The sequence below is a fragment of the Schistocerca serialis genome, chromosome 5 (assembly GCF_023864345.2).
Source record: "Schistocerca serialis cubense isolate TAMUIC-IGC-003099 chromosome 5, iqSchSeri2.2, whole genome shotgun sequence".
Classification (NCBI taxonomy): domain Eukaryota; kingdom Metazoa; phylum Arthropoda; class Insecta; order Orthoptera; family Acrididae; genus Schistocerca; species Schistocerca serialis.
This window is the reverse complement of record NC_064642.1, coordinates 716,653,994-716,681,582: the sequence shown is the minus strand read 5'-3', so window position 1 is coordinate 716,681,582 and position 27,589 is coordinate 716,653,994. Positions and strand designations below refer to the sequence as shown.

Here is a 27,589-nt window from a genome sequence, read left to right as displayed (position 1 = left end):
CAAGTTCATGATACCAACTGCAAGAGCCTGCTGGTGTTCAAGGAAAGATTGGAGCCCTGCCTCCATGGACAGAAGAACCAAAGGAACAACCAAATAGACTGACCCCGCAGAAGTGAACACCACGCTCATCACCAGTTGTAACATACTGTAAGACACAAACGACAGTATGTCCACAACGAAGCAAATTTTAACCTTCTTCCACATACAAACAAACAACATTTAAGAACATAAACAGAGAAAGTCCAGATACTGATACAAGGAGATGCTGACAATAAGTGTGAACACAGTATGAAAGCGAGTGCCAGCTGCACTGTGTTTATAAAGAGGACAGCTCCAGTAGGTAGTGCAGTGGATGCTACACCGTGTGCACAAGTCATATGGCCAACCACAGGCGTCCGACCCGTGCAGATGCTATTGGCAGAATATTCAAAGTGCAGCGCACTGGCAGCCTGGTACTGTAGTGCTTATTGAGGTATTACGTGCAGGGTTTTAGCAATTGTATGTAATGAAGTTCTGCAAATCTGTCGTGGCTCTATATTATGAAAGAGCTCCCATTTCCTTCTATGTGGTATAACAATGGTATTAGCTACAAATATCATTGTTTATTAATATGGCGCGTGCGCACGCACACACACACACACACACACACACACACACACACACACACACACACACACACACACAGAGAGAGAGAGAGAGAGAGAGAGAGAGAGAGAGAGAGAGAGAGAGAGCAGAAAATGCTGTAGCTGGCTTAAGGTAGTTGTGCTAGCCACTACTTGCTTACCGACAACTGTGGTGCTAATAGCATCTTTCATATGCTGTAGTGTCAGTCTGAACCACCCCCCCCCCTCCCTCTCCTAGCAGAAAGTCTGTATTACATTTGTTATCTTTGTCATAATTTGTATCATCTGCTCTACGAACAGTTCGTCTCTCTCTTCTGCAAGCACTCACCCCTGCCCCCTCCCCCACTCTTTTCACTGTGGACTTCTTCCCTTCTGGGTTTACCAGTTTGGTCTATATCACAAATTTGTTTAAGTACTTAACATAATTGTATGCATTTTGGCTATCACCATCATTAGAATCTTTGTTAAAGGTTCCTCACTGGAATTGTTTCATGAAGCTGTATAGGGCACTTGAAGAAATTTGTGACCAAAACTGAACATTGATTATAAGTGCTTATATGATTGAGTTGGACATGGAATTTTTTCAGCTTTCCCCCAGTGAAGCAAAATTTTCCAGTGGAACACCAGTACTTGAAGGATTGTGTTCACTATATTGATAAATAATTTGCAGTCAGTTGTAATCAGATGTCATCTGACAAAGATAAGATTCTTATTGCATTGCTTATTGGGTTCAGATTTTAACCCTCTTATCTATTGAAATCTTTGAAAACACTACACTTCTGTTATTCTGCAGATGTAACAGTTGGAAAACATTAATTATGTTCTAGAAACTCTTGTATGTGTCACTATGTTGAGAAAATCTATCTCCATGAAATGATGGAGGTTTAGCAACATTGCTGTCTGGTCATGAATGAAAGCAGAGGATTATGAGATATTAGTTGTTACTTGCACTTCATTATTGAGAACTCTATTAGCAATTGTTGGAAGTGGCTCCTTGTTATTTCCATAATTTAGAGTGAACTAACAGAGCAGACTGACTGTTCCCTCTCAGAGTCTCCCAGCCTCTATGTGGCCTTTTCATCACAGAGACTGATTATCAGAACAAGTGACTTCTGAGAAGGTGACAGTAAATGAAGGTGAATAGAGAGACAGACATGGTGTAGGCAGAGAGGAATATATCTACATACTAATCCTACATTTCAAGATCACTCTCATCATGGTGATCACAGGCATCACATCTCCCTTTTGCACCAATATATTTTTCAAGAGAAAATTTTGAGACTGTTCTGTAACATTCTTGAGTTCTTACGATTATTTTCAAATGTTTTAGAAATTTCTACAGCACAACATGGACACAAGCACATATCACACTGACCTGAACTCTGGCAAAATCATCATAACCCATGAATTGTAAACATAAAGGAACAACTCATTTAAAAGAGACAGAGGTAAATTACATGAACAAAGAATGGTTATGAGTGTGAACAGTATAAGCAAAAAAACTTGGTTCAATAAAAAATCAACACGAGGAAGGAAATAATACTTCAATCCACTGATACAATGATTAATAAAGACAAAAGCATAAACTCCCCCAGCACATTTCCTACATTCACTCAGTGTCCTTGCAAAAAATGTTCTAAACATTATAAAAGGAGAAATACAAATACTGACTAGAAAAGAAAAAGGCAAGTCAGTATTCATATCACAGACTCCACATATTTGAAATAACTTAGATTCAACTTTAAAAGGCTCGTTTCCAGTAATGTTAGAGTACAGTATGACCATCAATGAAGCAAAAGGGCAAACATTCCATTCTTGTTGAGTTAATTTAAATCTTGTTTTTCAGGCAAACAACTATACATTGCATGTTGGACCAACATAAAACTTATTCATTTTTGCATCCAAAAGCACAACACCAAATATAGTTTGTAGCAATATACTTTGAATAAATTAGATGCAATACAGGTGAGATGATTAGTTGCACATTTTGTTCAAATTCAGAAAACCAATACCAAAAATGACCAGGTGAAGTGGATCTTTATAGCTAGTTTACACTTTTTTATAAGTCCACTATAGTTTGATTAAAATTACTTGATGGTTGATATCTGTCCCTTGCTACTACATTGCTGCCACATCGGCTGCCTGCTACTGCTGGGTTACAGATTACACACAAATGTGCTGGGTCACTTCATAAGTGCTGTTGATGTGTAATGTGGAGCAATGTTAGAAGTGGCCGCTGAAAGGTATGACAGAAAAGGCAGACACTGTGTCAACAGCTGATTTTAGGTGACCAATGATTAACTGTAGCCGATGATGCATTTCATACCCCTTAATTTAAATTTGTGTCTTGTCTTAACCACAACCTCATGATGTGCAATGTATCTGAGAAAACATCAGTCAACAATCTGTGTCAGAACTAAAATTGCAGGGATTAAAGAGAACCTCTACAAGCAAACTCAAGACAAAAAAACATTCAGTTTCAGTGCTAAAAGGAAAGCAATTTCTTGCTGTCATTGCTTACCTGAAATTATACTCACACTGACTACACAAGCTGCCACTTACCAACCAATGTACTAGTCCTTGATGTCAGTTGGGTGCGGATTATGTGCAACAAAAGGAGATTCCAAATGAAAAAAGAATGATAGGAAGAAAAATAAGACCAATTAAAAAATAAATACAATGGCGAAAATAGTGCAGCAAAGTACCGTATTTAATCGAATCTAAGCCGCACCAATGAGACTCGAAATCAAGGAAAAAAAATTTTCCCGAATCTAAGCCGCACCTGAAATTTGAGACTCGAAATTAAAGGGGAGAGAAAAGTTTTAGGCCCCACCTCCAAATCGAAACAAAGTTGGTCCATTGTAATATGAGACACAATTTCGGTCGAATGAATGACGGTACAGCTACAGTATTTTGGTTCGAGTTTTAAGCTTAGCAGTTAAGCTTTGTCAGGTAGCCATTGCTATGCGTCAGGCGCTCCATCCGTATTTATACGGATACCCTTCCTTTTTCACGTGCTTCATCTAGTTTGAATTCATTGCTTATTTTTCTTTGATCTGATAAGTGCCGTTCTCTTTGTTATAGGTGTTTACGTCACTCTAAGCTGAAAATGCATTACTATACTGTGTTATGCATTGTTTGTCGCATTCTGATAATGAGTGTTTACGGCCTGTCGCCGCTTGCGGAATGGCTTGCTTCTGTGCACGCTACCGCCGCTTACAATTTAAAAAAGAAAAAAAGGAGAGGAATCGTCTCATTAGCGAGACACTGGCAAGAGACTGCTATTTGTTGTTACTTACACTGCTGCTTTCTTTGATATTGGTCAACAAGAACCAAATAGTAGACTGCGTATGATAGAAGATGTTCTGAACAAGAGTTTAACGAAAATTTTTCTCCGTTTGAAAACCTTTGCAGACGCCTCTTTAGTACATTACATTCTGCAAAGAAATTTGTCATCTTAAATTTAAAAATCTAGTCAATTGCCGTGCTTCATTTCTGACTGTATCACTATTAGGCATAAGAATAATACGAATATAAACATGACACGATACGTATATTCTTCCGTGTTTGCTGTTGTCTCACTCTTGTTTCGTAGTTTATTAGGCAGACAGGATTTAAATGATATAGCAGCAAACACGAAAGAATACATGGCAAAATGTTTATATTCGTAATTTTCTTATCGTGAAGAGAATACTGCATGTGATTCACAATTCATAAAATTTCCTATTAGCAACCATCTCTTCTCACAGGTAGGAAAAAATTCAGAACGTAGAGTTGGCCATATTGACAAACATCCCAAACACTCTTGCCAGTCGGACCACTGAAATGCTGCTACATTCGAAGATGAACGATACGGAATTTGTATTTACTTCATTGGATAGTGTATGAAAATGCAGTGGTCGAAACTCGGGGCGGAGAAAAAAAGCTCGTCTTCCACCTTTTTTTTAATTTATTTACTGACGCAGAGGTTTTGGCGCCAATATTTTTCTTTGTGCCTGCAAAGCATGCCTGTGTAGCGCTACATATATTAGACGGCAGAAGTTAGTTGTGGCAGCACCTACTAACATTTTTCAGAACTTCCGCTTACTTTGTACTCGATTCTAAGCCGCAGGCGGTTTTTTGGATTACAAAAACCGGAAAAAAAGTGCGGCTTGGATTCAAGTAAATACGGTATTAGAAATAAAGAAATACATTCAAACCAATTAACTGAATAAAAATAATAATCTTTTGATTAGATTTAGAAATAAAAAAAATTTCCTGATGTTTGACAAGATTTGAACTTACGCTGAATTGTGCCTTGTGTGGAATTATCCAGTAGTGTTTGGTTAGTGCTGAGTAGGAAACGTGGGTACTCTCTCTCTCTCTCTCTCTCTCTCTCTCTCTCTCTCTCTCTCTCTCTGTGTGTGTGTGTGTGTGTGTGTGTGTGTGTGTGTGTGTGTGTGTGTGTGTGAGTGAGTGAGAGAGAGAGAGAGAGAGAGAGAGAGAGAATTGTTTGGGTGCGGCTATTGTGCATGATTATATACGAAACAAAAGTGCCAGACACATGATTTGGAATCCAAAGACATCAATAAAGAAAGCCGGACATGGACTTGAAGTGAACTGATCAATTGTTGTGGCAGTCTGGCCATGGAAATGGTTCGGGCTTGATACTGAGTGCTCACGTGGAGGAAGCCGGCTCCAACACCTTAAGTGTCAACTATCAAGAAATTGTAACCTGATGTTTTAAATGCATGGTATTTCCCTATATTTTGGAAATAAAGTATTTGCAGTTTTCTTGTGCTACATCTTTCAGTACATTAATTTATTATGCTGATCTTTCAAACATTCTATTATGGCTATATTACCCGCAAAAATAAAAATCTTTTTCCACACTATTCCTCTTAGTCTCGATTCTTAAATGTTTCCAGGGCTTCCGGAGTTTAATTTCTTGTATTATTTCTTGTAATGTGCATTTGAAAAAGAGTTGAGAGAGGCCATCTCCCAGTCAAACTCCTGTTACGATTTCAAAGGGTGTAGAGAAATTCTGGATTTGGTGCTATTTAACAAGCTGACTGCCGTATGGCCGCCAATGACCAAATCAGCACCACACACCTGATGCTGTGTGGCCAGTGGCAGCCACAGCAGGGCCTCGTACCATGTGCCAGGCCTGGCTTTGTGGTGAAAGCACTCATCAGTGAGCAAGTGGCAGTGGACATGTCGAGGTTGCTCTCATCTAGAATTTTTTTCATCAACTGTCATTTCTGTAGGTATGTTAAATAGCACTCACAGTTGATGGAATTATAAACCTTTTTAATATCTATCATTATTATCTTTCTCTCAGCATCTAATTACGTTTATACTGTTGCAATTGTTATTTATAAACAACAGACGACACATGGCATGTTCTTGATGTCAGGTAACAAGGTGCATCCTTGCTGCCTTAATAGGTTACACTGACACCACCACAATAGTTTGACATATCAAACCTTGTGGTAGGCTTACTGATTGACCTAATATAGTGAGACGACAAAAGATATGGGGTAGCAATATGCCCATTTACATATGGTGGTAGTGTCGCGTACACAAGTTACAAAAGGGCAGTGCATTGGTGGAGCTGTTATTTGTACCCAGCCAGTTGTGAAAAGATTTCTGGTGTGATTTGGCCACACAACAATAACTAACCACTCAACGGTAATTAACAGACTTTGAATGCGGAATGGTAGTTGGAGCTAGACACGTCAGAAGCCAGGCGAAAGGAGGTCTAACAATATTAGGAGGTATCCCATGACTTTTGTTACTTTAGCGTACTGTCATAGTGGGAGTTATGGTCTGATAAATATTTTAATACTTTTACTGTAGATTTTAATGTTTATTTTTTTCCCCAAACCAATTACTGGGAAAGTTACTTATAAATTTTTACATAAAATGTACATGTCTAACAAAATAATTTACAAAATTGGAGTGTTTCATTACAATGCTATTTATTAACAGACATTTTAAAAATAGTATCTTTATTTTACATTTCTCATATGTACAAATACAAAGATGCACAGAAAAATTAATTTTGCACCAACAAACAGCATTCCCAAGTACACTTGCTAAGAGAACAGCAACTACCAATGAAAAGAAGTAATGAAGTGTCACACTGATAGTATGTAGCTTACATGTGATGCTGGGAGATCTTTCACAGTTTTGTTGCCACATCTTCCTTTTTACATTTCTGTAATATAGCCTATTTGAGATGCAAGCTTGCAACTTAAATGGAATACGTACTCAGGCTGGCAAGAGATCAAAATCATCATTAACCAACACCATTGGCACATGGCTTTCATCAATACTGGGCCGGGCCTTATATTCACACAAACTCAGCTCTTTCATTTTCCATTCCCAGTCCATACACTGAACTGCATGTAGTGCTCCTGCCTCAATTCGGTGCCGCTGTAACATTGCCTCCTGTGAACAACAGAAAAATGTTTCTCTCTTCACTGTAATAGGTGTAGCATGAAGTTCAGCACCCATTCTGAAAACAAACACACACACACACACACACACACACACACACACACACACACACACACACACCTGCTTAGGCAAATCAATTCTTTCTTTATGGAAAGGACAGATTGCTGCTCACTACACAGATGAAACATTGAGATGCACACAGACACAGTGAAGAAAAAGGAAAAGAATGCTAGAAATGTTCAGCTTTCCAACTACCTCCTCCATCACATCAGAACTAGAATGAACACAAACACTGTCCTGCCTGCACTCTAAAGCCTAACTGTAATTGCACATGAGGTGAGCAGCAGTCTAGCTGGGATAGATAGTGGGGATATGGAAGAGGTTTGGGGTAGGGAGAGGGATGGGGAGGGATAGGAAGATAGGGTGAGGAGAATTGTGAATTGTGGTTTATTAGTCTCATAATGTACATAATCTAAATCATTTGATTTGGGTACAGGAGACACATCAAAATTTTAGTAAAGTTTTACCATATACATACAACACCTGATTTTAACAAATGGTACCATAACAATAATACAATATAAAAATACACATACAATAAAAAACTAACAATTAATTAGAACATAATAATAATAAAATTTTGTTACACATACAATAAAAGACCAACAATTAATTACCCCTTGCTCAAATTATCATGTCATCCTTTATGAATTCTTATACTAAATAGTAGCATTTATCCCACAGAATCTGCTGTAGCCTTATTTTTAGACTCTCTGGCTTCATATTAAATATATTTTTGCCAATTAGCTTGTTATATATTGTCATCCCCATATACTGTGGAGTTCGTGCATATAATTTCCAATGGTGTGTGGGTAACATAAAATTATTTTTATTTCTTGTGTTGTACGTGTGGTTAAAATGATTCTCCTCAAATAATTTTTGTCTGCTGTGTACAAAGATTATAATTTCATAAAGGTATATGGAGGGAACTGTTAGGATTTGCAGGTTCCGAAATAATGGGCGACAAGATTCTTTTTATTGTGCACTACACATGTATCTTATAATTTTCTTTTGCAATTTCAGTATTCGAGATACACTAATCGAATTTCCCCAAAAAAATGATACCATACCTTATGAGAGATTCAAAATAAGTATGATATGCTATTTTTCGTGTACTCATGTCAGTTTGCTAGTATTTGCATTGCAAATGCAAAGCTGCTTAGTTTATTTGATAAGAACTCAATATGTGTACTCCAGTTTAAGTCATTGTCCACATTTAGTCCTAGGAATTTGACTGTGTTAACTTCTTCCATGGGATGATTGTGATGATGTATTTTAAGAGCCACACATTTCAAATGTTTGGTTTTGAAATGTACCATATTGGTTTTTGCAATGTTCAGTTTCAAGCCATTTAACTGGAACCAGTTTTCTAGAGTACCCATTGTGCTCACAATGGAGCTCTGAATTTTTTCTGCATCATCTTCAAGTAAAACAGAAGTGTCATCCGTAAACATAAGTGACGGGGAATTTATATTTATGGGCAAGTCATTTACATAGAATAGGAACAGGATTGGCCCCAAAATGAAGCCTTGAGGCACACCGTGTGATACTGTACTCCATTTAGAATAATAATTCACTGCATTTGATGTGACACCTACCCTTTGCTTTCTGTTGTGCAAGTATGATGTGAGCCATTTCAGAGCTTTGTCCTTAATCCCATATTTGTTTAATTCGTAGATAAGCAAGTCATGGTTCACCGAGTCAAATGCTTTTGAAAGATCGCAGAAGATACCTGCGACTTTACTCCTCTGATCCAATGATTTGCATATCTTCTCAATAAAGTTATTTACTGCATCCAGTGTGTTTTTTCCTTGTTGGAATCCAAATTGGTTACTTACAGTAATATCATTTTTTATGATAAAATTTTTGATCTGATTTGCAGCTACTTTCTCTAACACTTTTGACAGGATTGGGAGAATAGAAATAGGGCGATAGTTTCCCATATCTTCCCTCGACCCTTTCTTGAACAGGGGTCTCACTTCGGCATATTTTAACACGTCAGGAAAGCACACCTGTTCAAAAGATTGGTTGATTATTTTAGCTAGCGGGGGTGCTATTATGTCAGATACTGCTTTAATCACTTTACTTGGTGCCCCATCCCACCCAGTAGAATTTTTATTTTTTAATGACAATATAACATTTTTCACATCCTTTATTGTGACTTTTTTTAAATCTGTGAGATACTCAGCTTCTTGGTCGAGTCCAAAGAGATTTACTTTACTCTGATATCCTGCTACATCAACTTCTGACTTTGCTACATTTATGAAGAATTCATTTAAACACTCTGATATTTGAGCTGGGTTTACAACAACATTATCATCTACTTTAATCTTAGTTATTTCATTACTACTGACTTTAACACCTAACTCTGACTTGACAACAGACCACACTGCCTTTGTCTCACTATTATGTTGTAAAATAAACTTATTGTTTGCCATTTGTTTTGCTGCCTTTACAACTTTTTTGAATATTGCTTTATAATGTTTCACATACACAGCAAAATGTCTGTTTTTGTTATGTTTCAGTTCATTATGCAGTTGCCTCTTTCTGGCACTAGAAATTTTTATAACCCGAGTTATCCATTTCATCTTCCTAGTCGTTTTGTTACATTTGGCTTTAAGTGGAAAAGTTTCATTAAATATTTCAAGAAAGCTACCAAGAAATTGGTTAAAGTTAGTACTACTTCAGATACAGGTGTCATAAGACCATTCGACCTCTCTTAAATTATTGCTAAATATAGTTAGGTTTTTTTCATTGAAGTTCCTTTTCATGTAGCTATTGTTACATGAAATTTCTTTATAGAGTTTTGGTTGTTCAATGAATAATGTGGAGTGGTCAGAGATTCCTAAATCTAAGCAAAATTTATTAACATCTTCAAACACATTATTTGTTAAAAGGTTATCAATACAGGTCGCTGACTGTGCATTTATTCTAGTGGGTTGCATGAAGTTTGGCTTCAAAGCAAAGTTTTTTATTAAGTCATTGAAATTGGACACATCATTGGTGTCAGCTATGATATTAATATTGAAATCAGCAGCTATTATAATATTTTTCCTTTTTTCTTTATTAAGATTTTCAAGAAGGCACTTAAATTTGAGCAGGAAAGCTTCAATTGTAGTTTTGTCTGGTACTCTGTAAATAGAAACTACTAAGACATTTAGGTCCCTTAACTCGATGCAACAGCTTTCAAATATACATTCTTTATTCAAATGATTAAAATCGTTCCTTACTTCATATTTCATGTCAGAATGAGTAAGTATGCAAGAACCTCCACGTGATTTCTCTCGTCTACAAAAACTGTTAGCTAATTCGAAATTTTCTATTTTATTAAGAATTTTAATATTACCACATGTAAGCCAATGTTCATTGAGGCAGATAACTTTAATATTTTAAATTCTGATAGAATAATTTGCAAATCGTCACGTTTATGATTTTTGTTTGAAAAGTCGGCACTGAGACCGTTTATATTCAAGTGCATTATACATGGACACGGTTTTTTATGGGTTCAGGCATAGGCCTACTCTTCCTTGGGTACTGTTTTGGTCTCGCCGTTTTTGTTAGCAAAGCTAGTGCTGCCTGTGTAAGTGAGCAGGGACATGTTGGGGACAGGATAGGGCTGCTAGATGCAGAATCAAAAGTTTGTGATTTATTTGCTTCAGTCCTGGGTGTTACTGAGTCACAAGAGAAGTGCTCCTTTGTGCAACAGTGGCTATGTTGGAGAGGGAAGGTAACTGGATAGACAAGGCCTGGGAGATCAATTTCTGGACAAGATTGTGAGGGCAATTTTAGTCTGTGAATGCCTCAGTGAGGCCACTGGCATATTTGTAGAAGAACTGCTCATCGCAACAGATGTGACAGCCACAGGTGGCTAGGCTGTATGGAAGGGACTTCTTGGGGTGACATGGGTGGCAGCTGTCAAAGTGGAAGTATTGATGATCGTTGGTATGTTTGATTTGAATGGAGGTACCAATGCAGCCATCCTTGATGTGGAAATCAAATCAACATTGAGGAAGGTGGCTTGTTGAAATGAGGAGGACAATGTGTAATGAGTGTGGGAGGTGCTGAGGTTCCAGAGGAATGTGGAAACACCAGATCATGAAGATTATGAAGTATTCCTCTTGGTAGCCCATGAATATCTCAGCATAAGCCGATACCATGCAGGTGTCTTTTGCTGTACCACAGATTTGATTTAAGCAGTATTGTAAAAGGAGAAGTAATTGTGGGTGAGGATTCAGTCAATCATGGTGACCAGGAAGGAGTTTGTAGGTATAAAGTCAGTCAGGTGTTGGGAAAGATAGTGTTTGGCCACAGACCTTGGGGATGCTAGTGTACAAGGATGTGATATTAACAGTGATTATCAGGGTACTGGGTGGTAAAGGAACACGAACTGTGGAGAGTCATCGAAGAAAATGGTTGGTGTATTTTATACAGGAATGTAGGTTACACGTCCACAAGATCAGAGTGTCTCTTTGTGGGGGCACAGTAACCATAACAAGATGTCCCAGAGAGAGAGAGAGACACAGACACTCAGTGGAAAATCTCTGGGATGTACCTAAGGATCTGAGGAAAGTCTGAAAATTCTGCTGGATTTCTGGAATGGTGTCACTGTGGCAGGACTTATATGTAGATGTATTTGACAGTTGGCAGAGATTCTCTGCCAGATAATCTCCATAGTTCACAAACACAGTGGTGGAGTGTTTATCAGCAGATAGGGTTATAATAAGGTCTGGATCAGTTTCCAAGTGGGGGATTGCTGCTCTTTCTGTGGTTGTGAGGTTGATTTCCATGTCAAATCTAAAAATTAACAATGAAGGTATAGAACCAGTTGAAAAATATTTCTATTTAGAACAAGAGGAGATAAAGAGTAAACAATGGAAATCCGTCACATGTGTGAGTTGCATTTGCGGGAGTGTGTGTGTGTGTGTGTGTGTGTGTGTGTGTGTGTGTGTGTGTGTGTGTGTGTGTGTGGGCGCGCGCGCGCCATACAGGCCAAAAGCTAATTTATGACAGTCTTTTTGTTGTGGCTGTCTGTGACTCCGCACCTCTGCTATATGGTAACAACTTTCCTTTTCATAATATTGTTGGAGATAAGGAGTGAATGGTTTAGAAAAGAAACAACAGTAAAAATGGCCTGATGTGCTTTTGGTACACTATGCACATTTTTCAAATTAAAGATTGTAGCATGTCTCAGAATGAGCGTTTAGTATCAGTGTGTTGCTAGTTTTGACTTAAGTCAGTGGGGCACGGACTTTTAATACTATAGGCAATCAAAAATTTAAGTATGGAAAATCCAGGATGGAATAATAACAGTATTATGAAAGATTTCTACTCACCAAATAGTGGAGATGTTGAGTTGCAGACAGGCACAACAATAAGACTGCTACACAAAAGCTTTCAGCCAATTGGCCTTCTTCTGAAGCAGACAATGCACATTTACGCGAACACAACTCACACACACGACTAGTGCTCTTGCAACCAAGGCAGTTACTCACAGTCTGGCCTCGGTGGCCCGAAAGTAAGTGTGTGTGTGTGTGTGTGTGTGTGTGTGTGTGTGTGTGTGGGTGGGTGTGGGTGCGCGTGCGTGCGCGCATGTATTTTGTATACTTCAGAAGAAGGCAAAAGCTTTTGTTTAGCAATCTTTTTGTTGCAACTGTCTGTGACTCAAGATCTCCATTATATAGTAAGTAGCAAGCAATCTTTTCTATCATAATTCTGTCAATCAAAAACTGAGGATAACTCAGTGAGCCACGGAGAGGTGCAGGTTAATAATTACTAGGAGAGACAGTACAGCAAGCAAATGAATCTGGTAGCAGTTAAGAATGGAAGACATAGCTACAACTGTAATGATAATGAAATGGAGATGAGCGGAAGATGTAGCAACATGAATGGATGGTAGGTGAACTGAGGAAATATTTTACTGTTTTCCACATGATAAGGTAAGACTGAGGATATTACCTAATGGGAGGTAGATAAATGAAATAAGAAAGTGTGAAAGATAAACAAGGATGCTTTAGCTGAAGATTTTAAAGTGTGGAAAAGTCTAGAGCATACCTTTACCCAGAAGTGGCTGATGGTGATTATTAAATAAAATCTAGAAGTTTTTAACTGTGAAAAGTGTTCAAGATTCACAAGAAAAATAAAGCTACTACGAGACAGAATTTTGGTCAGAGCTTATTCAGGAGGCAAAAATTTTAGTACTGCTGATGTACTTTTAAATATGAATAAATTATTCTTAACTTATGGAACAATGAGTTTCTAGGTTGGGAAAGGTTAGAGAAAGAGAGCCAAAATAATGGGATAAGAGGGAACCACCTGTGCCCCCCTCCCCCCCCCCCCCCCAACAAAAACACACACACACACACAAAATGTGTGGATGAGTATTAGCCAGTCATTATGTGTCTTTGTAATCTTACAGTGTGGGAGGTAAATATCAGAAAGTTGAAATTGTGAAGAAGTGAAAGTTTATTATTCACACATGGACCATATAGTCTCAAGTGATAGTCATTTTTAGTTTTGTAGGACTGTTCATTGAAAAAAATGATGGGTTGACAATGTGTGATGAATTTGTTCAGTGAAGAATACAATGTTATCCCGTGTTTCCACATGCAACAAAAGTGATGCCACTCAAATGGCAACCACTTCAGCGACAGCACTTTCAGCCATGCCATAAAAGTTTAAGTTGCTTTAACACCACTTTCTTCCCCCACCACTGATTAGCATCATTTGACTGCCAGCTTGTCGCTCAATGCACCTTTGCAAAATTTTGGGTTTTGTGTTAGTAATTTTGCCATGTGAGATTTTCACAGTACCAAAATATGGCTGACAGATGGTTGTTAGCAAACCATTTGTACAATTTATTGAACGGTATGAAGAGTGCACAGTGCTGCAGAGACAGATGATTAAGATGTCAAGCATTGCTTGAATTTGTGAATGGTGTGTGGGAAAACATCCCTGGTTGTGACTTATGAATTGCACATGCTAAAACAAGAAGCATTTGCAACACCTACAACAACCAACTCAACTAATCTTATCTGAGTGCGCCATCTGGCTCCAAAAAATGTTGATTTCTGAACCTTATGTAAAAACTGTATAGTTGTAAATAAAATGGAGCATAAAAACTTGTTACTTTCTTTTATGCAAATTTAGAAAAAAAAATTCTGCATTTTCTGTAAATTAAAAGTGAAATAGTAGGATTAAAAATAATGCTATTACTGTTCTTCAGCCAACACAAAAAACTGCTCATTTAAACTTGAACGATAAATGCACAGCTATCATGATAACAAAATGGTGTGGAGTATGATTTCATTATGTATGGTGAGTACCAAGCAACTCTGACAACGTAATACTTGTACGCTTTTAGTTTAAATGGTATGTGCCCTGAACCATGACAAGATGAAGATTATTTTAACAGGAACATAATATCAACTTTCAACATTCAAGGTTGCCAGTAGTTAAAGGCTTTGCCACTGCAGCTACGAGCTGATGTTTCTAACATATGATGCATGGATAAGATTCATTTGTGAGAAAGCAAGTATTATTGAGTAATTAGTAAAAGTTATTTGGAGTTTCAAACAGCTCACTTAATGCTAAAGATTGTGAAAATTAATGCAATACTGGTAGTATAGTCAGATTCTAGTACTAGCTATTTCAGTGCTATTAAACACTTGCCCTGTGGATTTGAGAAAGGAAGTAACACAGTTCCATGTGGCCATATAATTTCAGCTAGAATACAGCTTTTAATAAAGGAATCCACCAACTATATTAGAGCCTTTTAGTACACTTCCATGAAGCATAATTCCAAAATTCCATCTAGAATAACTGTAATATTTCATCTTATTTACCCGATGTGGGGTACAAGAGTGGAAACACCAGCATTTAAAAGTCTTTGGGGCATTGTAAACAGCTTCTAACACTTCACACAAAAGCTCTAAAATTTTACTTCTGTGAATGTAATATGAAAACTGGAAAAATGACAGGTAATCACCAGAAAAATATTGGAGTGTTACTTCTGGCTTCACATGAGGCAGGACTGCACCTCTAATGCCAGTATCAAATTTTTTTAATAGAGCTCAAATCACTGCTCTACAAGTACCTAATTGGTTTCTTTTATTTAAAAGTGGGTCAAGGATGGATCTTTGTTTTTGAGTGCTACTTTGGTTATAAGTTCTTTTGCAGCCACCATGTTATTTCCGTGTAAAATCCACTTCCAGACCCAACATTTGTACTATCTCTTCTTCTTAGTGGATCTTTGGCTCAGTTCTAATGCCATAACCTGGATGACAACATGAATGTCCATACGAGTAATTCCAGCTGGTGCCATATTGGAAACACTGCCACTGGATTCTGACTGGAGCAAGTGGAAAGGGCAGCATATGGCACCACTACCATATAATCCATCATGTCACTTGCTGTGGAGTCACTTTTGTTTTAGAGTGTGCCCTAATAAACTGCAGTTTGGAAGAAAAAAAAGGCATCAGCCTTCAAATGAAAAACTACCATGAAATTGATATAAACTAGTAACATTATGTGATCAAAAGTATCCGGACACCTGGCTGAAAATGACATACAAGTTTGTGGCATCCTCCATCGGTAATGCTGGAATGCAGTATGGTGTTGGCCCACCCTTAGGCTTCATAACAGCTTCCACTCCCGCAGGCATACGTTCATTCAGGAACTGAAAGGTTTCTTGGGGAATGGCAATCCATTCTTCATGGAGTGCTGCACTGAGGAGAGGTATCAATGTTGGTCAGTGAGGCCTGGCATGAAGACAGGTTCCAAAACATCCCAAAGGTGTTCTATAGGATTCAGGTCAGGACTCTGTGCAGGCCAGTCCATTACAGGGATGTTACTGTTGTGTAACCATTCTGCCACAGGCTGTGCATTATGAACACGTGCTCGATCATGTTGAAAGATGCAATTGCCATCCCCGAATTGCTCTTCAACAGTGGGAAGCAAGAAGGTGCTTAAAACATCAGTGTAGGCCGGTGCTGTGATGGTCCCACGCAAAACAAGGGTTGCAATCCCCGGCCATGAAAACCACGACCACACCACAACACCACTGCCTCCGAATTTTACTGTTGCCAGATGACATTCATCGGGCATTCGCCATACCCACACCCTGCCATCGGATCACCAGATTGAGTACTGCGATTCGTCACTCCACACAATGTTTTTCCACTGATCAATCGTTGAATGTTTACGCTTCTTACACCAAGTGAGGCATCGTTTGGCATTTACCAGCGTGATGTGTGGCTTACGAGCAGCCACTCAACCATGAAATCAAAGTTTTCTCACCTCCTGTCTAACTGTCATAATTCTTGCAGTGGATCCTGATGCAGTTTGGAATTCCTAAGTGATGGTCTGGATAGATGTCTGTCTATTACACATGAAGACCCTCTTCATCTGTTGGCAGTCTCTGTCAGTCAACAGATGAGGTCGGCCTATACGCGTTTGTGCTGTATGTGTCCCTTCACGATTCCACTTCACTATCACACCAGAAACAGTGGACCTAGGGATGTTTAGGAGAGTGGAAATCTCGCATAAAGACATCTGACAAGTGACACCCAATCACCTGACCATGTTCGAAGTCCGTGAGTTCCATGGAGTGCCCCTTCTGCTCTCTCACGATGATGTCTAATGACCACTGAGGTTGCTGATATGGAGTACCTGGCAGTAAGTGGCAGCACAATGCACCTAATATGAAAAACTTATGTTTTTGGGGGTGTCCGGATAATTTTTATCACACAGTGTACATGATTTTAAAAACTTGCTTCTGGCATACATATTTACACACAAGGATCATGAGATTCGAGCAGTCAGGATACATGGATGTTTTTTTTTTTTTATTTTTACATGCTGCATTTGTTATGAAACTCAGAAAAGAAAGTCTCTTACTTTCTCAGGCATTACCAGGTAATGAATCAGAAAAACAAGTGAACACAGGTCAAAATAATATTTTGGTCATTCTGCTTAGTACTGACTAGTTTAATTTGCTCTAACAAGAAAGAAGACAATTTGGTACAACAGTCTCTAGTGTGTTCAGGTAACTGACTTTTTAGCATTTGTTTCCCAATTTTTTATTCAAAATTTGATTTGGGCAAACAGTAAAATGTTTCTTCGTCATCTGTAACCTGATGGGAGTCTCCCGTACCACAGAAGGAATATTAGAAACCACCTTAAAGTGAAAAGAAATTACTACAAGCTAATTTTTGTAAACAAAAGCCCATTTGAAAACAATCTGTTTTGTATTTTTTTCTGGGAACAAAGTCTTACTGATGTAGGGTACAAGAGTGAAAATACCAGCATTTAAACGAGTCATTTGGGCATTGTAAACAGCTTCCAACACTTCACACAAGAGCTTTAAAATATTACTTTTGTGAATGTGATATGAAAACTGAAAAAAATGACAGGTAATCACCAGAAAAATATTGGAGTGTCATTTCTGGCTTTCTTAAAAAAGTTAATGTTGTTGTAACTCACAAGCAGTATACTCCATTTAAAAAACTGATAACTGTACTTTACAAAATATGTGAATAGCTTATAACTAAGAACTTGAGTCACAACACCTTGATGTCTTGTAAATGTGGGCTTTGTTTCTTCAGGTACAGTGGGAGCACTGTGCGGGTCATGTGCACAATCACTGAACCTATACAAATCGCTTTACTTGTGAAGCTTTTTTTTCCCCCAATTGTACTTTACTTGTAAGTATGTGCATATATTTTAAATGCTTAAATGCTGAATTTAACTAAAAGATGTCATTACTACACAGATATGAAGTAGAATGATTTCAATTTGTCACCCAGAAAGCCCCCAGTATGCCACTTATGACAGACATGATCTCTGTCCAGGCCCAATGGATATCACATATCTAAGAAGGTGCCATAAACTGACAGAATTCCGTCAATACATTGTGTGAATTATTCAATGTAAGTTGGGGTGCAGCCAGGGCCATATCAAGAGGGTGGCAAGGTACATTCCGCCAAGGGCACAGGCATAGAGTGGGGCACACAAAGTGATCGGAAAACAAGAAAAAGGCAGTTGAAGAATTAACCAGAAGAGTTACACTAGTTCTCTCGAGGTCTCCCACAACTCACTATCCAATCTTCTGCCTACAAGAAGCAGATTCTCTCTCTGCTCACAACCATAAACACACACTGCTGTCACAGTCTCACATTTGCAGTGTCATTTCATTCACATTGCATCATACAGAAACAAATAAGACTGAACACGGTTTCTGCAGCAACAGTGTGCTTGGTTAATTGAGTTGTTGCCTACAGAGCTCACACGTCTGACAATGGAGTTCTAGTTACTAAATTTCTTGCTGTTTCAGGATCTCAAAGATCGGTGAGCAGGTCATGAAGCAAGTATGCTATACAACTGGAAGCTTCTGTCAAAAATGGTGTGAGATTGAGCCAGAGTGCTTCAAAGTACGCGAAATGTGCAGCTGAATTAAATGTGATTAAAAAAAACTACTTAAGACTGAGTAGGGGTGAAAGCAGATTGTCAAATTTAGTAATTTCATTGATAGAACACGACACAGCAGTTTGACTTGATGCCTATGACATAATTAATGACTTTGCCTCAAGGCAAGGAAATGCAAACTAAAATTCTACCAAAACCCAATGCCTGGAAACTGATGTATACTTCGAGAAAACATCACCCTGAAACCAATGTGCATAAGTGTCATTAACAGTAAGATAAGGATTTTTTTTAATTTATTCACTACAATGATAAGAGTTGTGTGTAATATTTTTCATCAAAAAAGTTCATTTAAATATTAGTTTTCATGCCTGCCTCAATTTTATTAAACCTACTTAACCCCCATGAACCATGGAGGGGAGGCGTGTGTGCCTCAGCGATACAGATAGCCATACCGTAGGTGCAAGCACAACTGAAGAATATCTGTTGAGAGCCCAGACAAATGTGTGGTTCCTGAGGAGAGGCAGCAGCCTTTTCAGTAGTTGCAGGGGCAACAGTCTGGATGATTGACTGATCTGGCCTTGTAACACTAACCAAAACGGCCTTGCTGTGCTGGTACTGCGAACGGTTGAAAGCAAGGGGAAACTGCAGCCATAATTTTTCCTGAGAGCATGCAACTTTACTGTATGGTTAAATGATGATGGCTTCCTCTTGGGTAAAATATTCCAACGGAAAATAGTCCCCCATTTGGATCTACGGGTGGGGACTACTCAGAACGACGTCGTTATCAGGAGAAAGAAAACTGCCGTTCTACGGATCGGAGCATGGAACGTCAGATCCCTTAATCAGGCAGGTGGGTTAGAAAATTTTAAAAGGGAAATGGATAGGTTAAGTTTAGGTATAGTGGGAATTAGTGAAGTTTGGTGGCAGGAGGAACAAGACTTCTGGTCAAGTGAATACAGGGCTATAAATACAAAATCAAATAGGGGTAATTCAGGAGTAAGTTTAATAATGAATAAAAAATAGGAGTGCGGGTAAGCTACTACAAACAGCATAGTGAATGCATTATTGTGGCCAAGAGAAACACGAAGCCCACACCTACCACAGTAGTACAAGTTTATAAGCCAACTAGATCTGCAGATGAAGAGATTGATGAAATGTTTGATGAGATAAAAGAAATTATTCAGATAGTGAAGGGAGACAAAAATTTAATAGTCATAGGTGACTGGAATTTGATAGTAGGAAAAGGAAGAGAAGGAAATGTAGTAGGTGAATATGGAATGGGGGTAAGAAATGAAAGAGGAAGCTGCCTGATAGAATTTTGGACAGAGCATAACTTAATCATAGCTAACACTTGGTTCAAGAATCATGAAAGAAGGTTGTATACATGGAAGAGGCCTAGAGATACTGGAAGGTTTCAGATAGATTATATAATGGTAAGGCAGAGATTTAGGAACCAGGGCAGATGTGGATTCTGACCACAATATATTGGTTATGAACTGCAGATTGAAACTGAAGACACTGCAAAAAGGTGGGAATTTAAGGAGATGGGGCCTGGATAAATTGACAGAACCAGAGGTTGTAGAGAGTTTCGGGGAGAGCATTAGGGAACAATTGACAGGAATGGGGGAAAGAAATACAGTAGAAGAAGAATGGGTAGCTGTGAGAGATGAAATAGTGAAGGCAGCAGAGGATCAAATAGATAAAAAGACGAGGGCTAGTACAAATCCTTGGGTAACAGAAGATATATTGAATTTATTAGATGAGAAGAGAAAATATAAAAATGCAGTAATTGAAACAGGGAAAAAGGAATACAAACGTCTCAAAAATGAGATCGACAGGAAGTGCAAAATGGCTAAGCAGGGATGGCTAGAAGACAAATGTAAGGATGTAGAGGCTTATCTCACTAGGGGTAGATAGATGCTGCCTACAGGAAAATTAAAGAGACCTTTGGAGAAAAGAGAACCACTTATATGAATATCAAGAGCTCGGATGGAAATCCAGTTCTAAGCAAAGAAGGGAAAGCAGAAAGGTGGAAGGAGTATATAGGGGGTCTATACAAGGGCGATGTACTTGAGGACAATATTATGTAAATGGAAGAGGATGCAGATGAAGATGGAATGGGAGATATGATACTGTGTGAAGAGTTTGACAGAGCACTGAAAGATCTAAGTCAAAACAAGGCCCTGGGGGTAGACAACATTCCATCAGAATTACTGACAGCCTTGGGAGAGCCAGCCCTGACAAAACTCTACCATCTGGTGAGAAAGCTGTATGAGATAGGCGAGATACCTCAGGCTTCAAGAAGAATATAATAATGCAAATCCCAAAGAAAGCAGGTGTTGACAGATGTGAAAATTACCTATCAGTTTAATAAGTCATGGCTGCAAAACACTAATGCGAATTCTTTACAGATGAATGGAAAAACTGGTAGAAGCCAACCTCGAGGACGATCAGTTTGGATTCCGTATAAATGTTGGAAACACCTGAGGCAATACTGACCTACAATTTATCTTAGAAGATAGATTAAGGAAACGCGAACCTACATTTTTAGCATTTATAGAGAAAGCTTTTGATAATGTTGACTGGAATACTCTCTCTCAAATTCTGAAGGTGTCAGGGGTAAAATACAGGGAGCGAAAGTCTATTTAAAATTTGTACAGAAACCAGATGGCAGTTATAAAAGTCAAGGGAAGCAATGGTTGGGAAGGGAGTGAGGCAGGATTGTAGCCTATCCCCAATATTGTTCAATCTGTATATTGAGCAGCAAGCAGTAAAGGAAACAAAAGAAAAATTTGGAGTAGGAATTGAAATCCATGGAAGAAATAAAAACTTTCTGGTTCGCCGATGACATTGTAATTCTGTCAGAGACAGCAAAGGACCTGGAAGAGCAGCTGAACGGAATGGACTGTGTCTTGAAAGGAGGATATACGATGAACATAAACAAAAGCAAAATGAGCATAATGGAATGTAGTCAAATCAAAGCAAGAGATGCTGAGGGAATAAGATTAGTAAATGAGACACTTGAAGAAGTAAGTGAGTTTTGCTATTTGGGAAGCAAAATGACTGATGATGGTCGACGTAGAGAGGATATAAAATGTAGAATGACAATAGCAAGGAAAGCATTTCTGAAGAAGAGAAATTTGTTAACATCGAGTATTGATTTAAGTGTGAGGAAGTCATTTCTGAAAGTATTTGTATGGAGTGTAGCCATGTATGGAAGTGAAACGTGGACGATAAATAGTTTAGACAAGAAGAGAATAGAAGCTTTCGAAATGTGGTGCTACAGAAGAATGCTGAAGATCAGAGGGGTAGATCACATAACTAATGAGGAGGTATTGAATAGAATTGGGGAAAAGAGAAATTTGTGGTACAACTTGACTAGAAGAAAGGACCGGTTGGTAGGACATGTTGTGAGGCATCAAGGGATCACCAATTAAGCATTGGAGGGCAGCATGGAGGGTAAAATCGTAGAGGGAGACCAAGAGATGAATATGCAAAGCAGATTCAGAAGGATGTAGGTTGCAGTAGGTACTGAGAGGTGAAGAAGCTTGCACAGGATAGAGTAGCATGGAGAGATGCACCAAACCAGTCTCTGGACTGAAGACCACTACAACAACAACAACAACAACAACTACTACTACTACTACTACTACTACTACTACTACTACTACTACTAAACTTATTGAAAGGAGTGGGAGGGGAGGGATCTTTAGCAGTTCTGTGCCAGAGGCACAGTTTCAGCTCAGAATGGCTCTTGAAGGAGCTGCAGACATTGGAGTAAGAGCATACCATACACTAATAAGGCCGTTTTCAGATTATGTATATCTTTGTTTTGAATTAGCTCCAGACACAGGTCTGTGGCAACTGGATAAAATTTAGCACAAGTACTTGGTGTGTGCCAGGGAGGGAAGTGGGACAGGGAATGAGATCTATGACGACTTATACTGTCTTTTCTGAACAAACAAACAAGCCAACCTTACACATACAATGTGAATTTTTACTAAAACAACTGCAGTTTTAACTACATCAGATACTGCAAGACAGTCATTCCTTAACAGGATTGTGCCATACATCTGCAGACTGGTTCAACAAAAACTACCTCCTCTTATGAAATGCAAAGAAATTAGATAATTCAGCAAAAGAAGTGTATCTGTACCAGAACTCTTCTGCCTGATTCAGGTTACTAGATAAGTATATTAGAACCACAAGAAATCAATCTCCTAGTCACAAAAGCAAATCAGGACAATTATGTTATATTACCAGTTGCCTTAAAACTTATGCTACACATTCGTCTGCATAGTTTAAGAACATGTGTAGTTGATATTTTTTTAAACAGTCAAAAATTGATTTATCAAGCAACTGACCTTTATTTTCTCCCATTTATCATCAACATCTTGCAACCAACTGAGGAAAAGACGTCCATTGTAGCGTGAGCGTGCATTGCGATCCTTCTCCTCCTGTTCAGGTGTGATGACATTGTAGACTTCTTCATCCTTGAGAATAGTGCAGACAGAGAATGGCAAGGATTGATTTGCTAAGGCACGTGCAGCCCGTCCATGTACACGCAGAATTTCTTGCTCAACTGAAAGTACTAGCTTCTCCTTTTCTATAACATGCTGCAACAGAAAATCAGGTATGTTGGGAAATCTGATGATGGCTGAAAAAACAGTTAAATACAAGAAAGGTGCCATAAATTGATGTTTATTCCACATATGTAGTCATGTAAAAACAAATATTAAGTTCAGCTAGTATATAAACTATTTACAGACTGGAAATGCAAAAGAGGAGAAATGTGAATCAAAAATGTATTGTATGTCTTTAGTGCTTGAATAGAAAGACAGGTGGACTCTCTCTCTCTCTCTCTCTCTCTCTCTCTCTCTCTCTCTCTCTCTCTCGGTGCTTTTAACAGTATTACTACACCTACTTTTCTTGACTGTTCCGCAGCAACATCAGTGGAAATTGGGGCACTAGCAGCCAACTACCAAATAACAGAACTTAACCCTACAGTAGAAAGCCGGGGCACAGTAGACCTCACCGGCCATACTTTTATGTAGATTAACATCAAGGTGGAGGCATGGGCACTGCTGAGGTTCTGAATAGCTGTCAATGGCATTTACCCAAGTGCGCTCAATGCATTTTCCTCATTCGTGTGCTATAACTTGACAGTAAACATCTTTGTTTTCTCTGTTTGGGTTTACTGCACCCCAGCTTTCCATACTTGTTGCCTGGATTTTCAGTACTGCTACGCCCTAGGTAGTGACAGATGCTTTGTAAGCCCTTAATACTATATCACAATACATAATTATGACAGTCTTGTACTTTTCAATGTAAATAACAATTGTTCTATAAGTGGGCAACTCTTGCATTATAATTATTTGATTATAATATATTACAATGCATATTACATTATATTTTACATGTCATTGGATGGTTGGGAAAGCACTAGACTGTAGAAGCTACTGCAAAACGTGGAGGAGAGGAGGAGGAGGAAGCCAAGAATCTAGAGGATCATATCAAATGGGACAACTTCTACCTCGGAAAGGATGGTGTCACCAGGTGGATGAAGAATCCTCCAAGCATGTGGAAGGTTAGAACCTCAGAATATCACCCAAGAAGTTCCTGGACTAATGAGAAATGCAAGGAATGCAAAGGCTTCTGAGGAAGCCCTTGGTCTTTTCATTACACTAGAGATTGTCCATTATCATCATTAACTGCATCAACAACAAGATATGTTCCAAAAACTACAAAACCACGACAGATAGCCTGTACAGGAAGATGGACAAACCTGAAGTCATGGCTCTCCTCAGGCTTCTCTATCTAATGGGGGAACTCAGAGCTGGATGAATGAACCTGGAAAGCTTCTGGGCCACCAATGGAACTGGTGTTGAGGTCTTCCCCCTGACGATACCATGACTCGAGTCAGATTCCTCATGCGCTGTCTCATGTTTGATGATCTCGGGCAGTATAAACTCTGTGAAGTCTTCAACCAGTTCAACAAGAACTGCCAAAACAGTTACATCCTCAGTAGCAACATTATGATCAACAAGAAAATGGCAAGTTTCCATGGCCTATGCTCTTTCATTCAACACATCCCGACAACGCCGGCCAAATAAGTCATCAAGATCTTTGCCATGTGCACCTCTTGCACGCAGGTGTATGTCAGAAAGCAACCTGATTCAGCTCTCCACAAGATGAAGTCCCCATCTGATGTGATTGAATGCCTCATAACCAACATATCTGGATTGAGTCGAGACCTAACAATGGACAACTGGTAAACCAGCATTCCAATGCCCATTACACTCCTATGCAAGCACAAGATGATCCTAGCTGGAATGGTTAGGAAAACAAAACAAGAAATGCCTAAGGAATTCACTGAGACACTGGCTGCCCAGTCTGCAGCAGCATGTTCGATTTCAGTAACCAGATCACCTCGTTACTGAAAAACAAAAAAAAGAAAAGTTTGTGATTCTTCTCTCCCCCTTTCACCATGATCATAATATAGATGAATTGATTGGGGACAAGAAGCAACCTGAAGTGATTACCTACTGCAATAATACCAAAGATGGTATCAACACCATTGATCAGTTGTGTGGAACTTTCGAAGTGAGATGATTGTGCAGAAGATTGCCACCCAGGATCTTCTTCTCGCTACTCAATATCGCTGGAATCAATGCGCAAGTGATCCAAACTGCAACTTGCCTTGGTCAACCCTTATATGTCCACAGTTCCTCAAAACCCTCACCCTTGCCCTTCTTCCAGGTCATATTTACAAGCACCAGGAGGAATTCGGGGTGCCTTCCCAAACTGCTGGAGTAGCACCTCGAAGAATTCATTCCTAGTTCCCGCAGCCAAGCCTTGACACTTCCTTGCCAAAAAAGATGAAGAAGAATTCCAGGTGCGGGCTATGCGGCCGCAAGGACAGAAAGACGAACTACATATGCAAAGCCTGTGATCAAGTACATTTATCTCACCGAACATGCGACTTTCATGTGTCCTGACTGTGTCCCTGTACCTGATGCACCTGCCAAATGACTCCAAGACCCTGCCAAATGACTCCAAGACCATTGTGAAGATGAAAACAGGCACAAATATAGAAGTTGGACATTAATTGTATGTTGAATTTATTATGCAAATGCTAATGTGTTCATTGTAATATGTTATCAAGAAACCTAATTTGTTCATTTTAAAATGTTCTGAAGCTATAATAAAGTGTGAAAAAGAAACAAACATAAAACAACAAAGTGGTAGAGATCTTACATGGAAAATTAGAGACAGTATCATTGTAGGCATTGGGGTATACTGCACCCCACCTTTGTGTTGATGGTGTAGGGTCCACCTTTCTAATGGAGGGTTAAATGTATGTAATGTGTGTTTTAATAATTCTCCCTTTTCACTACACCAATGCTAAATGTAGCACATGGCAAAACTAAAACAACAAAAAGAGTAATGATAATCAATTGCCGTATACCACACAGAGGAGAGACTGAGTAATAAATAGGCACGTAAACAAGGATTGCAACAATGTATGTCAATACTTGCTTCAATATAAGGGCCGTTCAGGTGAAATGTGTGAGCAAAGAAACAGTGTTATTGTAAAATCTGTAATGTACTTTGTGTTTGCTGTCTTTCTTCAAGAAATCCTACAAAGAACAACGTTGTGCATAAGAGAAATATAAGAACTGTACAGGTACAAGTATTATGGTTTATCCCAAAGCTCAAGAAATCACTGAATACTACTATACAGACATTTATTTGTTAAGTATTTTTAAAAATTTTAGAAAGTAAACAAACACTCTATTCAATAGGTATAACTTCCTGAAATAAACACATTTCAGGAAAAAGAGAGTAAAATTTTTTAGAATGTCCCCTCTTTAAAGCAGTTGGTTAGAGTGTCGAGGGACAAGATCACTAAGCTTGTGTATCTTACATGGAAAAACTGTAAACATGCAATACTGCTATTGTTAATGCGACCATTCTTCCAGTAACAGTCACACAATGTATGTAAATTCATAATGAAAGACCCACTTGACCACACTATTTAATTGACACCAAGTAATATGGATGACTCGCAGTACTAGTGACTGTTGGCAGCTGACTAATGTAACCTTACTCTTCAGTTATTCTTGGTTTGAATTTGCATGCCTTGTATACGTGAGAGCATGGAAAGCATTCTGGATGGTGCAGAAGCACACAGGCTGCCAAAGGAGTGAAAGTAGGCCACTGCGCACAGAGACATTTCATTGAAGGTTACCTGAGGAAGGTGCAGGTCAATAGCCCTCAGGTAACAGCTCTTTGTATTGCTGCATTGGGGCATCCAAAGCATCATGAATCAACACAGATAGGATCTCCTGTGATGCAAGCCCCTGCTGAAAAATGTTTTACAACCCAGGAAAGTGAAAAGAAAGGAACATTTTTAGCAGAAGGCACTTTTGTGCACAAAAGTAGGAAGCTGAGTTTTTCTCCGTAAAGCACTGGATGCCACAGATAAACATCTTGAAAATGGAAAGGAGACACACAGTTTATGGGCCTGTGAAAGCATGAGAAACTGCTAGCCTTGTTTGATTTCACAAAAACCAAATGTTTATGTGATATAAAAACAACAGTGGTTAACTAAAGTAAATAAATTAGAGGTTATACAGATAAGTTCAGCTGTGCCAATGAGGATTGCCACACTGATCACAAAGAGAGAGAGAGAGAGAGAGAGAGAGAGAGAGAGAGAGAGAGAGAGATGACTTATCTGTGTAAAATGGTAAAATGCATATTACTAGTTAACCGAATAGTGTATAGCCCATGGAAAGGGACCAGTGTGTTCTAAGGAGCAATTTTACCAGTTGGCACTTGGAAGATCCAAAGCCCAGCCAATCTGAACACAGTAAGAAATGCAGCAATGCAAGTTTTCCTTTTAGAAAACATTCAATCAGGAATCACTTTATTTTAGATTTCATCTTGAGCTTCATCCTGGACTTCATTTCAGACTTGTCCACTGATGGCCTGCTGCCATCAGAGCTCATGTATCGAGAGATTTAGAGAAATTTTGGGCTGAT

At 38.8% G+C, this 27,589-nt stretch overlaps 1 protein-coding gene across 1 annotated transcript in view; it reads right to left on the bottom strand.

Annotated features, from left to right (window-relative positions):
* Positions 1 to 6,566: 6,566 nt before the first annotated feature.
* Positions 6,567 to 27,589, bottom strand: part of LOC126482192 (ankyrin repeat domain-containing protein 11-like) — a 164,099-nt gene continuing 143,076 nt past the window's right edge. Inside the window, exons 8-9 of the mRNA XM_050106171.1 lie at positions 22,910 to 23,161; positions 6,567 to 7,055 (exon numbers count right to left, since the gene is read on the bottom strand). Of these exons, the coding sequence (XP_049962128.1) occupies positions 6,876 to 7,055; positions 22,910 to 23,161 (432 nt within the window). The 3' untranslated portion in view covers positions 6,567 to 6,875. The remainder of the gene's footprint in view (positions 7,056 to 22,909; positions 23,162 to 27,589) is intronic.